The 15,763-nt window shown below is 36.6% G+C and overlaps 1 protein-coding gene across 4 annotated transcripts in view; it reads right to left on the reverse strand.

The window, feature by feature from the left end:
- CNTN6 (contactin 6) overlaps window positions 1-15,763 on the reverse strand; it is a 177,277-nt gene that overhangs the window by 24,424 nt on the left and 137,090 nt on the right. For all 4 annotated transcript variants that reach the window (XM_077772914.1, XM_077772915.1, XM_077772913.1 and 1 more), the window contains 2 exons: window positions 957-1,132; window positions 486-603 (listed from right to left, as the gene is read on the reverse strand). In XM_077772914.1, coding sequence (XP_077629040.1) covers window positions 486-603; window positions 957-1,132 — 294 coding nt within the window. The remainder of the gene's footprint in view (window positions 1-485; window positions 604-956; window positions 1,133-15,763) is intronic.

A 15,763-nucleotide genomic window follows, 5' to 3' on the forward strand; every position in this document is an offset into this window, starting at 1 on the left:
CCTATCAATTCACTTTACATGGTGAAAGACTAACTTAGAAATGTTTCCTCCGAAGATGAGAAAATTTCAATCATGAGATGGTTGAATATCACCCATTAGGGAGCTACTCTCAAAGGTTGAGAACAATTCCTTTTTCAAAAGGTATCTCAAGTAAATGCAACTTATATAGAGAACTATAAGAATAGATGACTTTGACCCTCCTCTGATAAGAATGGTTTATTATAAATAGAAGGCATGCCTAAGTTTTAGGGACTGATACTGCTTGCTGAGTCTAACTATTCGTTATAAATACACAAAACCTACTCCATTCAATATCCATATACACACTACATGTGCCCTGGAGTCTTGAAGTTTAGAAAATGAAAAAATCTGTATTTTTATCTCACTTCTTTATCATGATATGGTTACTCAAAGACTCCCCATTTAGTTATTAACATTTTTTTGCTGTGAATAAAGTACTCATTTATTTCCACCATTCTGATTACCTCTAACAATGATATCAGCTACCGCAGATAAACTTTCCAGAGTTGTTTTCACTGTGCATAGATATTTTCCTGAATGATTTAACTGAATGTTCCTTATCATCAAATCCCCAACAGATTCCTGCAGATAGAAAGGGAAAAAGGGATAAAACATAATCATATTCAGCAGGTCCCATTTTTTAAGACTGGATAAATATTAAATATGAGACAGCTTTGAAATTAGGAGATATACTAGTATCATTGCTGTTGCTCCTAGATGATCCCTTTTCCTACCCACTTTATTATAAGTGCATCTAGAACATGAGCGTTTCCATAAAGACATCAAACAAAATAAAACAAAAAACAGAGGCGGCTTCATAAATAGACAGTGGTTATCCATGCAAATAAATAGGGGGAGAATAATTATGAAAGATGTCTATTCGTGTGAAAGACTTGATTTATTTTATTAAGTACTTAAAATTTTCGGCAACTTACTCCTCCAATCCTTTCAAAATGAGCCACTCCTTTTTTTAAGTCTATGACTTCTCCATTGAAAGACCATATAAACATAACTTCAATGGAGGGGTCGTGGGACACCTGGCATGGTAGGACGATACTCTCTCCAACTGTCACATCCATTTTGGAAGGTGGGATGGTAATAATGGTCCTCTCTGTTGAGAAAAGATATTACTATTATAAAAAGCTTATAAGATGTGAGCATAGGGCAATAAAATACTATTTTGAATGGCGACGCAATTGTTTGAAATTGTATAAATACAACTTAGAGTTCTACCGTATTCAATTAGAACAATTGTATTCCCCTTGTATTCAAATATTTCTGCATTAATCATTGTAGCTTATTACCTGTCATAAAAGTAAGGACATAGGTTTACTCATCTTTTATATAAAAATAAATAGTTTATAGAAAAGTCTGGACTTCAAAAGACAACATTGCATTCCGTATATGAAAAACGAACCACACAGGTTTTTGGGTTTTTATTTCTTTTCATTCTAAAATTCTAGGTGCAACATTAAAATTCACACACTGGGGGGCGCCTGGGGGGCTTAGTCGGTTAAGCGTCCGACTTTCGCTTAGGTCATGATCTCGCGGTTCGTGGGTTCGAGCCCCGCGTCGGGCTCTGTGCTGACTGCCAGCTCAGAGCGTGGAGCCTGTTTCAGAGTCTGTGACTCCCTCTCTCTCCGACCCTCCCCTGCTCACGCTGTCTCTCTCTCTCTCTCTCTCTCCTAGAAATAAATAAAACATTAAAATAAAAAATTCACACACTGGTTGCATCCTTAGTCTTTGTTAATTTCATATACTAGGAGAAAAAGGGATATCATTAAGATGATAAGTAAATAGTATATATAGAGATTTATAATCATAGATTCTACCACTTATTAAATAGTACTTGTTAAATATAATCATAGCTTATATTTACTGGTGTGAATATAATATTTGTCTTCTATCCGACATAGTTGTGATCATAATTTTCTATTTCGCCAATGTCAGAATTATACATCTGTCATAAAAATCCTCTCCATGGGCACCAGGGTGGCTTAGTCAGTCAAGCATCTGACTTGGGCTCAGTTCATGATCCCATGGTTTGTGAGTTCAAGCCCCATGTCAGACTCTCTGTTGTTAATGCAGAGCTCTCTTTGGATCCTTGGTCTATCTTTCCATCTGCCCCTCCCCCACACATACTCTCTCACTCAAAATTAAATAAACATGAAAAAAACCCCACCAACTTCCCACTAGAAGCATCAGTCACAATGTCAATCATTGTTCTACAAGCTCTAGCATTCCACTGATCATTTCAAAGCTCATTTCCAAAAATATTCTAGATGGACTTGAGAGTTCTGATTTTCCAGATTAAAAGAGACTCATAGTAATAGATCATATCTGACTACATTTTTTTGTAACAAAATAGTTTTGATTTTAAAGGGCTAAGGATTGACTGAAAAGAAAATTCAGTAACCATAAAGAAGACCTGGACACGCATTTGGATTCAGATATGCACTATCTTACCAAAATAAAATATATTTTTTAAGGAATTTACATTTAAGAATTAGGGATTGGGGAAAATTCTACTGAAAAAAATGCTGTACATAAGGAAGTCTCAAAACTGAAATGAGAGTCTGGAAGACCTCTTTATCTAAAGATCGTCTGTAAGATAAAGTTTAACCCTGTAGGAAGTGGACTGAATGTTTTACTTTCCTTCTGGTTTCTTCATGCTACTCCAGAATCCAAATTGGTACAAAGACTGAATTTATGTGTTCAGATGGATTCATGTGCCTCTGTGTTTTATCAATAGGATGCTTAAGTCTTATTCTAATATTTAAAAATTGCAATTATTACCTTGATAAAGATTCAAGAATGGAAAGTATAAACTAATAACCCTGGGTTTTAAGGTATACATTGATAAAAGAGCCATGATAAAAACACATACTGTACTTCTGAATGTAACATAGAATTTCTAACTCAATCTACCTTAGGTATATCTTTATGTTTACATAATTTAAAAATGTTCTCTCCTTTATTATAGTAGGTGCATATACTTTTCATTCTAATTATTTTTGAAGAAAAGTGTGAAGAACGATTCTGTGGACTAAACTTATTCCTAATTCCAAGGCTTCTTCACTGCTTTCCCCTGAAGTAAGAATAAATGATAACCAGGGTTTCAAGAACACTTTTCAGAACTAGAAAATATTTTCCTGATGTAATTTCTTGGATAAAGAATGTATCACTAATGTCTTATTTACATTTATGGGAGGATGAGTTGGCTAATTGGATGCGTTGGTAGAGCAAAATTGCTTTGATTTAAAGTTTTAGATCACGCAATTAAAGTAATTTTCCAACATTAAAAATGACAGCAACTCCTTCCATTTATGGCACCACAAAGTAGCAAAGTGAGACAAATCATTCTCCATATACATATCTCATCAGTAGGACACTAATAATGACTAAATCTTCATGAATAAGAAATATTTGTATTATAATTTATAATGTTTAGATGTCATCACTAGTTATTTCATTTATTCACTAGTATTTACTAAGCATCTACCAAATTCTAGCCATCTGCTAGGTACTGGAAATACAATGGAAGATGGAGGAAAAAAAACAGCAACAAATAAAAATCATACAGTGCCTGCTTTCACAGAGATTTAAGTGTAAAGTAGGAAGTTGACATTAATCAAATCATATTAATGGATACATAATTACATACATTAAAATGGGGAATCCTGAGAGGTCAGATAATTGAGAAAGAGTTGTTTTAGCTGAGGGTAAAAGGCAAATAGGAGTTAGCTAGGTAAAGACAGCAGGTAGGGAGAAAGATGCCTAGAGTAGCAAGAGGAAAGAGCATCTACAAAGAATCTATGTGAAGAAGAAACATAGTAGATGCAGGGCAGTCATTTTGGTGGAAATTCTACTATTAGAGAGTAATAGAGGAGTAAAACTGGGAAATAGGAAGCGGGGTCATAGTCATCGTGAAGACATAAGCCTAAGATGTCTTTATGATCAGCTACATAATTTGTGGGTCGCAGTGTGAAATGAAAATGTAGGGTGCCTTGGGTGGTTCATTTGGTTAAGCATCCAAGTTTGGCTCAGGTCATGACTTCATGGTTTGTGAGACTGAGCCCCATGATGGGGTCTGTGCTGATAGCATGCAGCCTGCTTGAGATTCTCTTGTTTCCTCTCTCTCCTCCTCCCCAGTCTCTCTCTCTCAAAAAATAAACAAAAAAAGTTTAAAACAATGTACTGAATATAAAGCAACTTTCTTTACAAATGCTGTATAACATAAAATGTACTAGAGTAATAGTGTTACATGAGTAGCAGCATAAACTTAACAAATTGCAAAAAAATCATATGTTTGGTGTCAGTTTGATATAATACATTAAATAATGCTTTATTAAAGTTATATCTTGCTTGATCTAAGCTTTCTCTAACCTTTCCAGAAATTTGTTCATTAGATTATTAGAATTTGTTTCAAGCAACTTCAACATGCAAAATCACAAATATTTTTTGATATTTGATTTTGCAAATCATCTTTCTACTGATATAACTGTTACAGAACTGTAAAGAGTCTTTTATAGGACATGATAACATTGGAATAGATTTCTGATAAATTATTTTCAAATATAAATTTTAGAACATCTAGAGCTGATGATTCTCATGGGTCAATTTTTCCTAGAAGATTTAACTTCATACAAATCATTTTGCATAAGTCTGAATTAAATTTCAAATGTAAATTTAAACAATGGAACTTTAATGTTATCTGACATAGTCTGTAACTTCTCAAGGCTGTACAAGAAACTGAAAGTGCCTTAATGACTTGTGTATATTCCAAAATGCCTGTTTACACATTCTATTGCCTTATCTTCAATTACAAGGAAACACTCATTAATAATTGGTTCAGCAGGAGCTTCGTATAAAAATAGTGTTCTTTTCCATTGAGTGGAAAAGCCTTTAAGTTTAATTTCTGTTTCTAAGCCTCTGGATATTAGCTTTGCAATGCTGGACAAATTTTCAAAAACAATGCATGCTAAACTCTTTGAAGAATGTTAACAACTCTGATGTACTTTACTGCAGTGCTCATGTACAGGATATTATTTTATAAGTCTTTACTGACAAAGTTATTGCCTGAACACTGGGAGTTCCTGTCAAGGTGCTCAGGTTGAAGAGTTATTATTTGTGCAAATGTCACACAAATTACATGGACTCTGGGCAAGTGGACCCCTCACATTAGATCCTGGCACTGACTGCTTTCTGAGTTCCTCACCCTCATGAGGCCCTTGCAGTCAGCCACTGAAGCTTCTGCAGCTGCTGTAACCATATCATCCACCAGTGTGGGCCAGGGTTCTGATGTGTCTGCCCTCTCAGGGCCTCAGTACTCCTGATTGCCACGAGGCAGGGGGCTGTAGCCAGTACTGACTCTTAGGCGTGGATACTGCTCGGTGTCTGTTCGCACATGGGCTGGGGCTGCTGAACTGTAGGTATGTGCATCCGCCCCCACCCAGCATATTTCCTCTGCTACTGCGCATGCTCCACTGTCCCATTAGACCACTGACAAAGTACAACTTCAGAGACAAGATGACTAAGCATTTCAAGATAGTGACATCAGGGCGATAAACCGAACAGGCCTTTCTCAGCACAGGGTTCTATGCGATCGAGCCGCGCACCAATGAAGCTAGTCCCGGATGATATGTTTAGAAACGTATTCTTTTTGCTGAAAGAAAATGGTAAGCGTTAAAAATATGAAGCAGAGGCCACGAAATAAAACCACACCATTATCTGTAGGGTAGAAAAATATATTATATTTAAAAAGAAATAGCTTCTATGTGAATAGACTTTTTATCCAAAAGGAAGAGATCCATGATTACCTGAGCGCCATTTCCCTATGAGTACTCTACTTATGGGTGAAGGGGTGCTTGGACAAGAAAGCTTTTAACTACTGTATCTTCTCCCCACACCACATGCGGATCTGCTCTAATCCTGTGTAGGTGGCTCTGCAGAGCCACCAGGCTGCTCAATGCTACCCCACAGAGTTCTCTCCTACAACCACGCACAGCTCCGGGCTCACAATTCCAAGTGGATACCCCACAGGGACAAAATCACACTTGCAGAGAATGGGAGACTGGTTCTTGTACAGCTGAAATGTACACAATCGTCGATGCTGTTTTAGGAAAAGAACAAGGACTATGCTTTTGTTCATTATCCAGTTCAGATTGCTCCTTTGCAAACACTTACACTCTTAAGAAATTATAATATCAGAGATTCTTTTTCCCCCCAAACCATTCAAATCACTCTCCGAGAGTGGAGGGATGTATATACTCACATCTACACTACTCCTTTCCTGCGAGTCCAAATATACCAGTAGAGTAGCTACAATAACATAAGGCTCATGATTAACACTGAAGCACTTCTTGTATTTATGGATAAGTGAATTATAATTATGGCCTGAATTATAATAACAAATTAAAAAAGAAAGATGTCACCTATGCTAGATTCGACCACCTGTGAAACTCTGAAATTCTTTAAGCCTCTTTCTCTTGTAACAAAAGATAGTTGTTCCTTTTCATTCTGAATCATTTTATTCTTGCTGCAAATTCCTTAAGTGTTTGTAGAAATTCTAGTCAAGTAGTTTAAACTTTGTAGCATGCATAACAACTTCTCAGAGAACACGTTCAAAATGTGAAATCTTCAGCTCCTACCAGAAATACTGATTCAGTAGGTCTGTGAAGGGAACCAAGTATATGGATTTTTAACAGGCTACTTTTTCAGTTGATTTTGTTGTAGTTAGTGCACGGACCACGTTTTGAGAATTTCTGGCTCAGGTTTTGAAATTTGAACCTGAAATTTCTATTTAAGGAAAATCCAAGTTTTATAAATATATTGTCAGAAAGTCTCCAGTGCTTTAGATCCAGGCAAGAGTCCTATCTAGTAAAATGGTGTTAGTTAGTAATACTTCAAGAAATAAATACATAAAAATGGACTTTTGAGGTTATTTAAGTATAATTAATTCTGTATACCATATATGTTTTTAGAGTGCCATAGTACATTTTAGCATATTAAAAGCGCTGAGAATTTCTGGATTAAAGAAACTTCTTAAAGCATATTTAATTCTTGGTTTCCTACGCTTACTAGATACAGACCAATTTTAATCCATGTAACACCTTTGAATACATCTTGGGATATAAAGATTCTGAAAGACAAGGTTTGGAAGTATGATTGTCATGGTTGAAAACAATTAACACACACATAGACACACACATACACATGCATTTACATGGGTATGTCCTTATCTGTGTGTACTTACTTAGCATATACATATATATAGAAATGCGTATTTATGAGACAATCATGTAAATTTGAACTCTAAATAATTCAGGAATAATTGTTAATTTTGTAATACAAGAAAACTGGCTTAATTGTTATATTAAAAAGATTTCCTTTTAAAGATACATTATGAAATATTTATACATGAAATTATAATGCTTATGATTTGCCTCTAGATATTTAAGGTAATGCTTAGGAAGTAGGGTATGGATGAAACAAAGTTGGAAATGAGTTGATGATTAACAACGTGGCTGATGGGTGCATAAGAGTTCCTTATACTATTCTTATTTTTACTTTTCTGTTTGTAATACTCATCAATTTATTAATAAAAGAAAAACAGAAAGAAATGATGAAGTTAGTGAATATATACAAAATAAGGAGGCATCATTCCCATTCAGCTTATAAAATGATGAAGATCTACCATTTTTTTTAAGTTTATTTATTATGCGAGTGAGAGAGAGGCGTTTGTGTGTGTATGTGTGCACACGTGCATGTGGGTGTGCATGTGCACACATGCCAGCAGGGGAGGGGCAGAGAGAGAGCGAGAGCGAGAGAGTCCCAAGCAGGCTCTTTGCTGTCAGCCCAGAGTCTGATGTGGGGATGGGTCTCAGGAACCATGAGATCATGACCTGAACTGAAATCAAGAGGATGCTTAACTGTCTGAGCCACTCAGGAGCCCCAGGACCTATCACTTTTTGAAGATTATTCTAAATATGAATGACAAACATTCATGAAGAGTTCATAAAACTACAGAATTTTAATATTTCCATTTTCAATCTATTTTAGTGAGATACAAAGTATATAAAAATAGCTTGATCTAATAATCCTGTTCTGAAGAAGTAAAAGGAAAAGTTTAGTAAGATATATAATGCTTTTGATGAATAGCCTTCCTCAAATTCATATTGTCCTAATAGTCAAAGATACTTCCAGAATACATCTTCAGTTATGAGCATCTCAGAACACATGAAAGCTAATATTAAAACTTCTGTTCAAATCCTTTAGCATGATTTCTTTAAATACAAATGAGACTTCATCCATGTATCAATGGCCAAACAAACTATTAAATATTATGATCCCTAACTACATTTTTAGAAGCTAGGGGATGAAAATACAGTATGTAATTGGGCTTTCTTGACCATCTGTAAAGTATCCTTTTGGGTCACTTTTTATGTGTTCCTTTCTTTTGTACTTTCAACTCAGTTGAAACTTTCATCTATGAGTAATAATCTTTCAGTGTGACTGTTCAGAATAATAACTTCTCAAGTATTTCTGAAGTTATCAACTTCTCTCCAACAATGGACCAAAATATAAGAAAAATCACTAAAATTTTCTTACTCTGTACAAACATGATTTTGCCTACATTTGTCTAAGTACATTAGAGGAAATGTTGCTAAGATGCCAATATAAAGGAAAGTAGTGTACAAATAGCACTTTGAATAGGTGACAAAATTCTTTGATATTTTCTCTCACTAGTTAATTTGTGAAGACTAGAAATGAATACTTGAAACTTGGTCCTCTTCTTAATTCCTCAGAATCCAAATTTAACCTACATATTAACATACTAACCATTTTCATGGCTCTTAATTTCTTCTTCCATTTACATGGTTTGATCTGGGATCATATTTTTTTCTAGCCATAGGGATGTCATCAATATTTCTTTAGTGTGGATCTGATAGTGATGGATTCTCAGAGGTTTTGTTTGTGTGAAAGCATCTCTAGTTTGTATTCATTTGGGAGAATATTTTTGCTGGGAGTAGAATTCTTATCACTGTTGTCTTCCAGCCCATTTTTAAAAAGCCATTCCACAGTCTTCAGGATTTTCTTATTTCTGTTGCTGTGAAACTACCAGTCTTATTGTTGTTCTTTTGAAGATAATGTACCTATTTCATAAGGATAGTTTTTCTTTCCTTTTTTGGTTTCACTACTATGTGCTTAAACCTTGCTTTGTGTTTATCCTAATTAGGGCTTATATAATTTCCTGAATAGGATGGCAACTGGCATTTTTCGGGTTTTTTTAAATCTCTGACAAATACTTGTTCAAATACCATTCATCCCTCATTTTCTTTCTCTCCTCTACACTCCTTTTAGAGTTACAATTATTATGTATACTGGAACTATTTGTATCCAATATATTTCTTATGTCCTTTTTTTGTCTTTCTCATTGCATTTTCTCTCCATGTTGCAGTCTGGATATTTTCTGTTTACACACCCTCCATTTTACTAATTCTTCTCTCTGCCACGTCTAATCTGGTATTGAATCAACCTCTAATGTTGTTAATTTCAGCTTTTGTGTTTTTCAGTTCTAGATGTGCAATTGATTCTTTTTTATTGAGGTACAGTTGACACACAAGATTATATTAGTTTCAGGTGCACAACTTACTGATTCAACAATTGTATACATTATTCAATGCTCACCACAAATAAATGCAGTCACCATTCGTCACCGTACAGTGTTATTACAATATTACTGACTCTATGTCAGTAATGCTGTACTTTTCATTTTCACGACTTATTGGTTTTACAACTGGAAATCTGCACCTCTTAATTCTCTTCACCTATTTTGCCCACCCCCCTCATCTCCCTCCCTTCTGGTAATCGTCAGTTTGTTCTTGTATTTACGAGTCTGTTTCTGTTTGTTTTTTCCTTTGTTTTGTTTCTTAGATTTCCCTTTTTTTAGATTACTCTGTCCAACTGATTTTTAATATATGCCATTTCCCTTCTGAAATTTGCCATCTTGTCATCTATTTTTTTAACATATTAATCACAATTATTTAAAAATCCGTGTCTAATAACTTTCATACTCCTATTGACTGTGACTTACTGCTAATGTCTGATGTTTTGATCATATATATGGTCTTGACTCCAGCTATTCCTGGTAATATTTTACAGAATATCAGGGATTACATATCGCAATATAAATGTTTTCTTCTTTTATGTTTTTCCTAAGAACAGTTCTTTTTATAAGCAGGCAACTAAAAACAGCAGAATCCAATTAGGAATGGGTATGAATGGAAACTGAATGTCAGGCTTTTTGAGCAGTGGTCAGTTGTGTTGTTTTTAGTACCAGGACAAAGTCCTTTTGGTGCCTCCATTTAAGGTCAAGTTGTATAGTAAGTTTCATTTTATCTGGATAATTCTGAGCCCCAATTTTTGTCTTCCTTGCACCACGAGGCAACCAAAATTTCTGCTTGAGATATTTTCCACTTTTTTTTTTTAATTTTTAAATTTTAAAAAATTCTTTACTCATACTGCTTGGGAAGTGACAAAGTTTCTGGAACTGAGAAACACTGCGGACTGTTGTGATCACCTATCTGTGCTTTTCTTTTCTCCAGAATATTGTCCCTTATGTTGCAAACAACCTGGTTACTGTCATAATTAGTTTGAACTGCTATTTTTATTCATTTTTAAAAGATTTTAACAATATTTGTGGCTGTTGTTGGTGTGATAAAGCTACTTTGACTGGTCAGGACAAAAGTTTCTCCAAATAATACTAATCTTTAATAATAGATTGTGCATAGGGTTTAAAATATTTAGGCCATATATCATTGGCCTAAATCATCTTGATTATATACATTATATAATACATGTATATATTATAACAGTTGGAGAGAGAGTTGAGTATTACTTTCTATAGAAGTAGAAACCCTTGTGGTGCCTGGGTGGCTCACTTGGTTGAGGGTCTGACTCTTGATTTCGGGTCAGATCATGATATCATGGCTGTGAGATCGAGCCCTGTGTGAGGCTCAGCATGGAGCTTAGAGTCTGCTTGGGATTCTCCCTCTCCCTCTCTCTTTCTCTCTCTCTCTCAAAAAAAAGTAGAAACCCTTAACAAGTGTTTATTCAAACTTTTATTCATAACTATTTAATTAGTTTCAAATTCTTTCCTTCTGCCAGGTGTACATCAGTATGGATCCTGAGCAAATGAAACAACACTGAACTGAGGAGCTATTAGAGCACTTCCATCATAACAGGCAAAAAACCTCATTTACATTTTAATAGGAATATTCTAGTTTCTAGAAGGGAGACAAGATGGAATCAAGACAAATACTCATGAAGTTGTATCAGTGAGTTTCTCAACCTCAACATTATTAATGCTTTGAGCCAGATATTTTTGTGTTGCATGTTGCATAGGTGGATTCAGAGTGAGGGAAGGAGGTTGCCCTGTGCATTACAGGATATTCAGCAGCATCCGTGGTCTCTACCCACTAGATGTCAGTAGATCCTTCAGTTGTGACAACCAAACATATCTCCATACATTGCTAAATGTCCCCTTGGAGGCAAAATCAGCTTGGTTAAGCCTCTCTGTGCTACAGCAACACACTGGAAAAAGGGTGGTAGTAGTTAAACTAAAGTTTGGTAACTGCAGTGCTGAAAAGTAGTTAGATTCTGTACATATATTGATGCTGAGGCCATTTGTTGGACAACTGGATATGGGGTTTAAAAGAAAGCAAGGAGTAGAAGTAACTACAAGGATTTGAACTGGCAACTGTCAGTACAGAGTGTTATTAATAAGAGGGAAAGACTACAATAGAAGTAAGTTTTGGGAATATGAATTAGGAGGCCAATATTAGCACACAGTAAATTGGTAAGTGAAGATGATCAATTGGTGGTGGGATGTGGTGATTGAGGTAGATATTTGAACTGGGTGTATCAGTTTGGAATTAGCTTATGTTTGGTGTTTAACATGATAGGACAGAATAAGACACCAAATAAGTGGGAGGAGATACAGCAGAGAATAAATGCAAGAACAAATCCCTGGCATACCCCAAATTTAGGAAATTGCTAAGACTAAAAAGACAAAAAAGAACCAAACCTGACAAATGCAATGTACAGGCAGCCAAGTGAGAAATGTATTTCATGAAGGATGTGATCAATAGTCTGATAGGTTAAGTAAATGAGGACCGAGATTGACTACAGGATTTAATAATGTGGAGGTTACCAGTCACCTTGTTAAGAGTAATGTTGATGGAATGGTAGAGAAAAAGCCTGATTGCATTGATTTAAAGCAAAGCTGACCAGAAGGATTGGAAAAAGCAAGCTCGTACAGATAACTTTTGAAGAGTTTTGATATAAAGAAGAGTAGTCAAATATGGCAGTAGCTGGAAGGGAAGCAGGGTCAGAAAAGGTATTTTACTTAAATAATAATACAAAAGTATCTGGTGGGGATGGTGTGTTATGGAAAATAATAGAGATGAAAGAGACAGAATGTAGTAGAGCTAGAGACAGAGAAAGAGAGACAGGGAGAAAGAAAATTGGTAGATTGATGTCCCTGAACACAAGATGGAATCATATCTAGAACACAAGCAGAATATTTGAGTGCATGACCATATCTACCAAACTGTGCTTTATTGATTTCTTGATAAATTTTGTTTAAGCAAAAAATAACCAAGGCTTAACTTTTTGTAAATGTTGGTAGAGAAAAATCGTGTCACCAAAAAAATAAGACATACAATATCCCGATGAAGATAATTGATTAAACATAGTGTTTATTTTCAGTTCTTTAAAAACATTTACTAAATAAAACCAAAATAATTTTTTCAAAGATAAATCCACCAAAACAGAGATCAAAAGGGGAAACAAAATTTGAGGAACAGTAATGAAATGAAATGATTTCTAACTGATCTACCATAAAGATCATGCTGGCCATGAAGAAGGCTGAGAAGAAAATTTATTCAGTGTGTCAACCCCCTTTTGGACTTTATGAATAGAAAGCCATTTGGTTTTTACAGTGCTTTCCAGTCTCAGCAGAAGACTGGCAAATTATTCTCCTGAGAGGCTATGAAACAGAGGGTCTCTTAATTGCTGGGTATAAGCATAGTTGAAGATGAGGAATCTTACTAAAAACAGGGAAATTAAGGAACATGTATGTAGTAAGTTGAGAGATCCATGTCTTATAACATCATTTAGCTTTGAGGGTGCTGGCTGCTGGGCTTTTGCTCCCCAGCCAGGAATGTGGGATGGGAAGTGGGGGATGGTTGTCCTAAGCATCTGATAAACCTGAGAAAACACCTAAACATAGTGTCTTTAAGAGTTTCTCAAGTATATATCCCAGTCATATCAGCCTAGTGTGAAGTCCAGTATTAAATACCATCCCCACCAACTTGATCAGAGCTTTCTATAAGATTTTTAGCGCCGCATTCTTAAATATGAGCAGAAAACTAAGATTCACAAAGTATTTTGGCACACCTCTTAGTAAAGGATGGGATTTAAGACAAAGAAAGACAAGAAAGCTATTTGGAACCATAGAGGCCATGCAGGAAAAACAATCTAGATAAAAGAAAAACTGAACAATATTTTTAGAAAGAGAGAGAGGAAAAAAATGCGAAATATTATATAAAGGAAGAGTCAGAAAATAAAGGATACTTAGATTTGAAAAAATAGTAAAAACAAAAATTCAATAGAAGGTCTGAGAAACAAAGTTGAGAAAATTTTCCAGAAGGTAGAACAAAAAAGAAACAAAATAGATATTAAGAGAGGGGAAAAAGCAAAAATACATATAGTTCACATATACATGCATAAAAACTACTTCTACTATCTAAATATATAAATATATAAACTATAATAAGCTACACACAGATACATACTCCCACACACATATACTAGAGTACCAGTTTAGTTAATTTAACTCTTTCAATAATAGGGATTATAAACAAAGAAATGGAATAAATTAATAAATTATTCAGAAAGATATTCAGGATGAAGAGTATGAGGTTTCAGCAGGACAAAGTGCATCAAACACCCCATGTAAAGGCTGAGAGTAGACTGACACCACAGCACATCATCATATAATTGTGGAATGCTGGAAAACTGAGTGGGGGAGGGGATAGAGAAGATGTCACACACAACAATTCAGAAATCAAAATGGTTTCAGTTTTCAGAGCAGAGTAACGTCTCCAAATTGCCAAGGATAATGAATTCCAATCTAGAATTCTATTTCTAACTAAACCATCAAGCAAATGTAAGCATAGAGTAAATACATTTTCAAACAAGAAAGATCTCCAAAAATGGCATTCTTCTTGGATTCTTCCTCAAAAATCCACTGGAAGATGCATTTGACCAAAAGAGCAGGTTGAGAAAGGCATGATATGTAGGCAACTGGGCTCCTAAACACAAGGTCAGGTTGATTTTTTTAAAGGGAGACAACTGAGATAAAACTGAGGAACGAATGGAGGAGGGGCAAGATGGTGGAGAAGTAGGGATCTCCGTACATTGCACTAACCCCCATATCTCACACGGAAAAGATCTGAAGCCATAGGAAACCTTACAGAACCCAAGAGATTGGGAGAAAAAGGACATAGAATTCACTGAGAAAGCCTTCTAACGTGAGTGCAAACTGGGGAAGATAAAATCGGGCTGGGATCAGAGACTCACAGGGACGGGGGTGATTCCCCCTCTGTGGGGAGTGAGAAGGGAAAGAGACAGTCTGAAACTACCCAATACATAGTCCCTGTCGCCAGGGAACAGAAAAACCTCTGATTGGGGCACAGATGGACCTTGAGCGCCAAATCCCTGCGTGCCAACTCCTCCCGGAGCGGCCTTGTGCTGACCACTCCTTTGAGCTCCTGGCTGGCTGGACCCCTAGACGAGCTGTGCGCCACAGCCACTTTGTGCTCCTGGATGGCTGGACCCCTGGAGGCGCCGCGCGCCTACCGGGCATCCGCGCTCTTGGCTTGGCTGGACCCCTAGAGGGAAGGTGAAGGGGTTAAATCTGGGAGATTTGCCCGAGAGTTCGTGTTTTGGTGATGAGACACAGAGGGACCCGGTTTCCCGCTCTCCAGCACGCCCCCCAGGCGACCCCCCGTCCTTGCTCGCCAACCCGACATGGAGGACAAGGAAGCAGTGACCTGGCTCCATCCCCAGGGCTACGCAAGAGGCTTGGAATTGCCCTGAGGGGATCACCTGCGAGGTTGTGTCTACGGCAATTTCAGTGGGGTGCACAGACTGAGATTTGGAAACTAGGCCTGGCCTGGGTTAAAGAGCACGACCCACTTTGGCTGTGCCCCTGACACGGGGAGTTTACACACCTAAAAAGGCAAGGTGCAGCTCTTGGTTCAAGAAGGGACTGGAGAGCTGCCACTCTCCTCCCCACAACCGCCAAGGCAGAACTCCTGCCTGACGCATTGGATCACACCACACCCATCCCTGCTAGAGAGCTGCCCTCCTCCTTTTTTTGTTTTGTTTTTTTGTTTTTGTTTTTGTTTTTTTCCCCCCAGAACACAGACCTGATTAACTCTGGTCACTTGCTTGCTTAAACAGTCACATTTAGTCCATTCTGTAGATGTAAATTCTAGACCTACCTACCTTATCATCTCTTTCTCTCAGGAGTAGTTAGACTATATAGTTTCTCTGGATAACACCAGCTTCCTTCTATCACCTATCCAACCATATTCCAACCTTTAGTTCTTTGAAAAAAGCTTCTTATCCCTTCTGCCTGTTCATTCTATTTCCAATTTTGCCTCATCCCTAC

This window comes from Crocuta crocuta, unplaced genomic scaffold (assembly GCF_008692635.1).
Source record: "Crocuta crocuta isolate KB4526 unplaced genomic scaffold, BGI_CrCroc_1.0 scaffold489, whole genome shotgun sequence".
Taxonomy (NCBI): domain Eukaryota; kingdom Metazoa; phylum Chordata; class Mammalia; order Carnivora; family Hyaenidae; genus Crocuta; species Crocuta crocuta.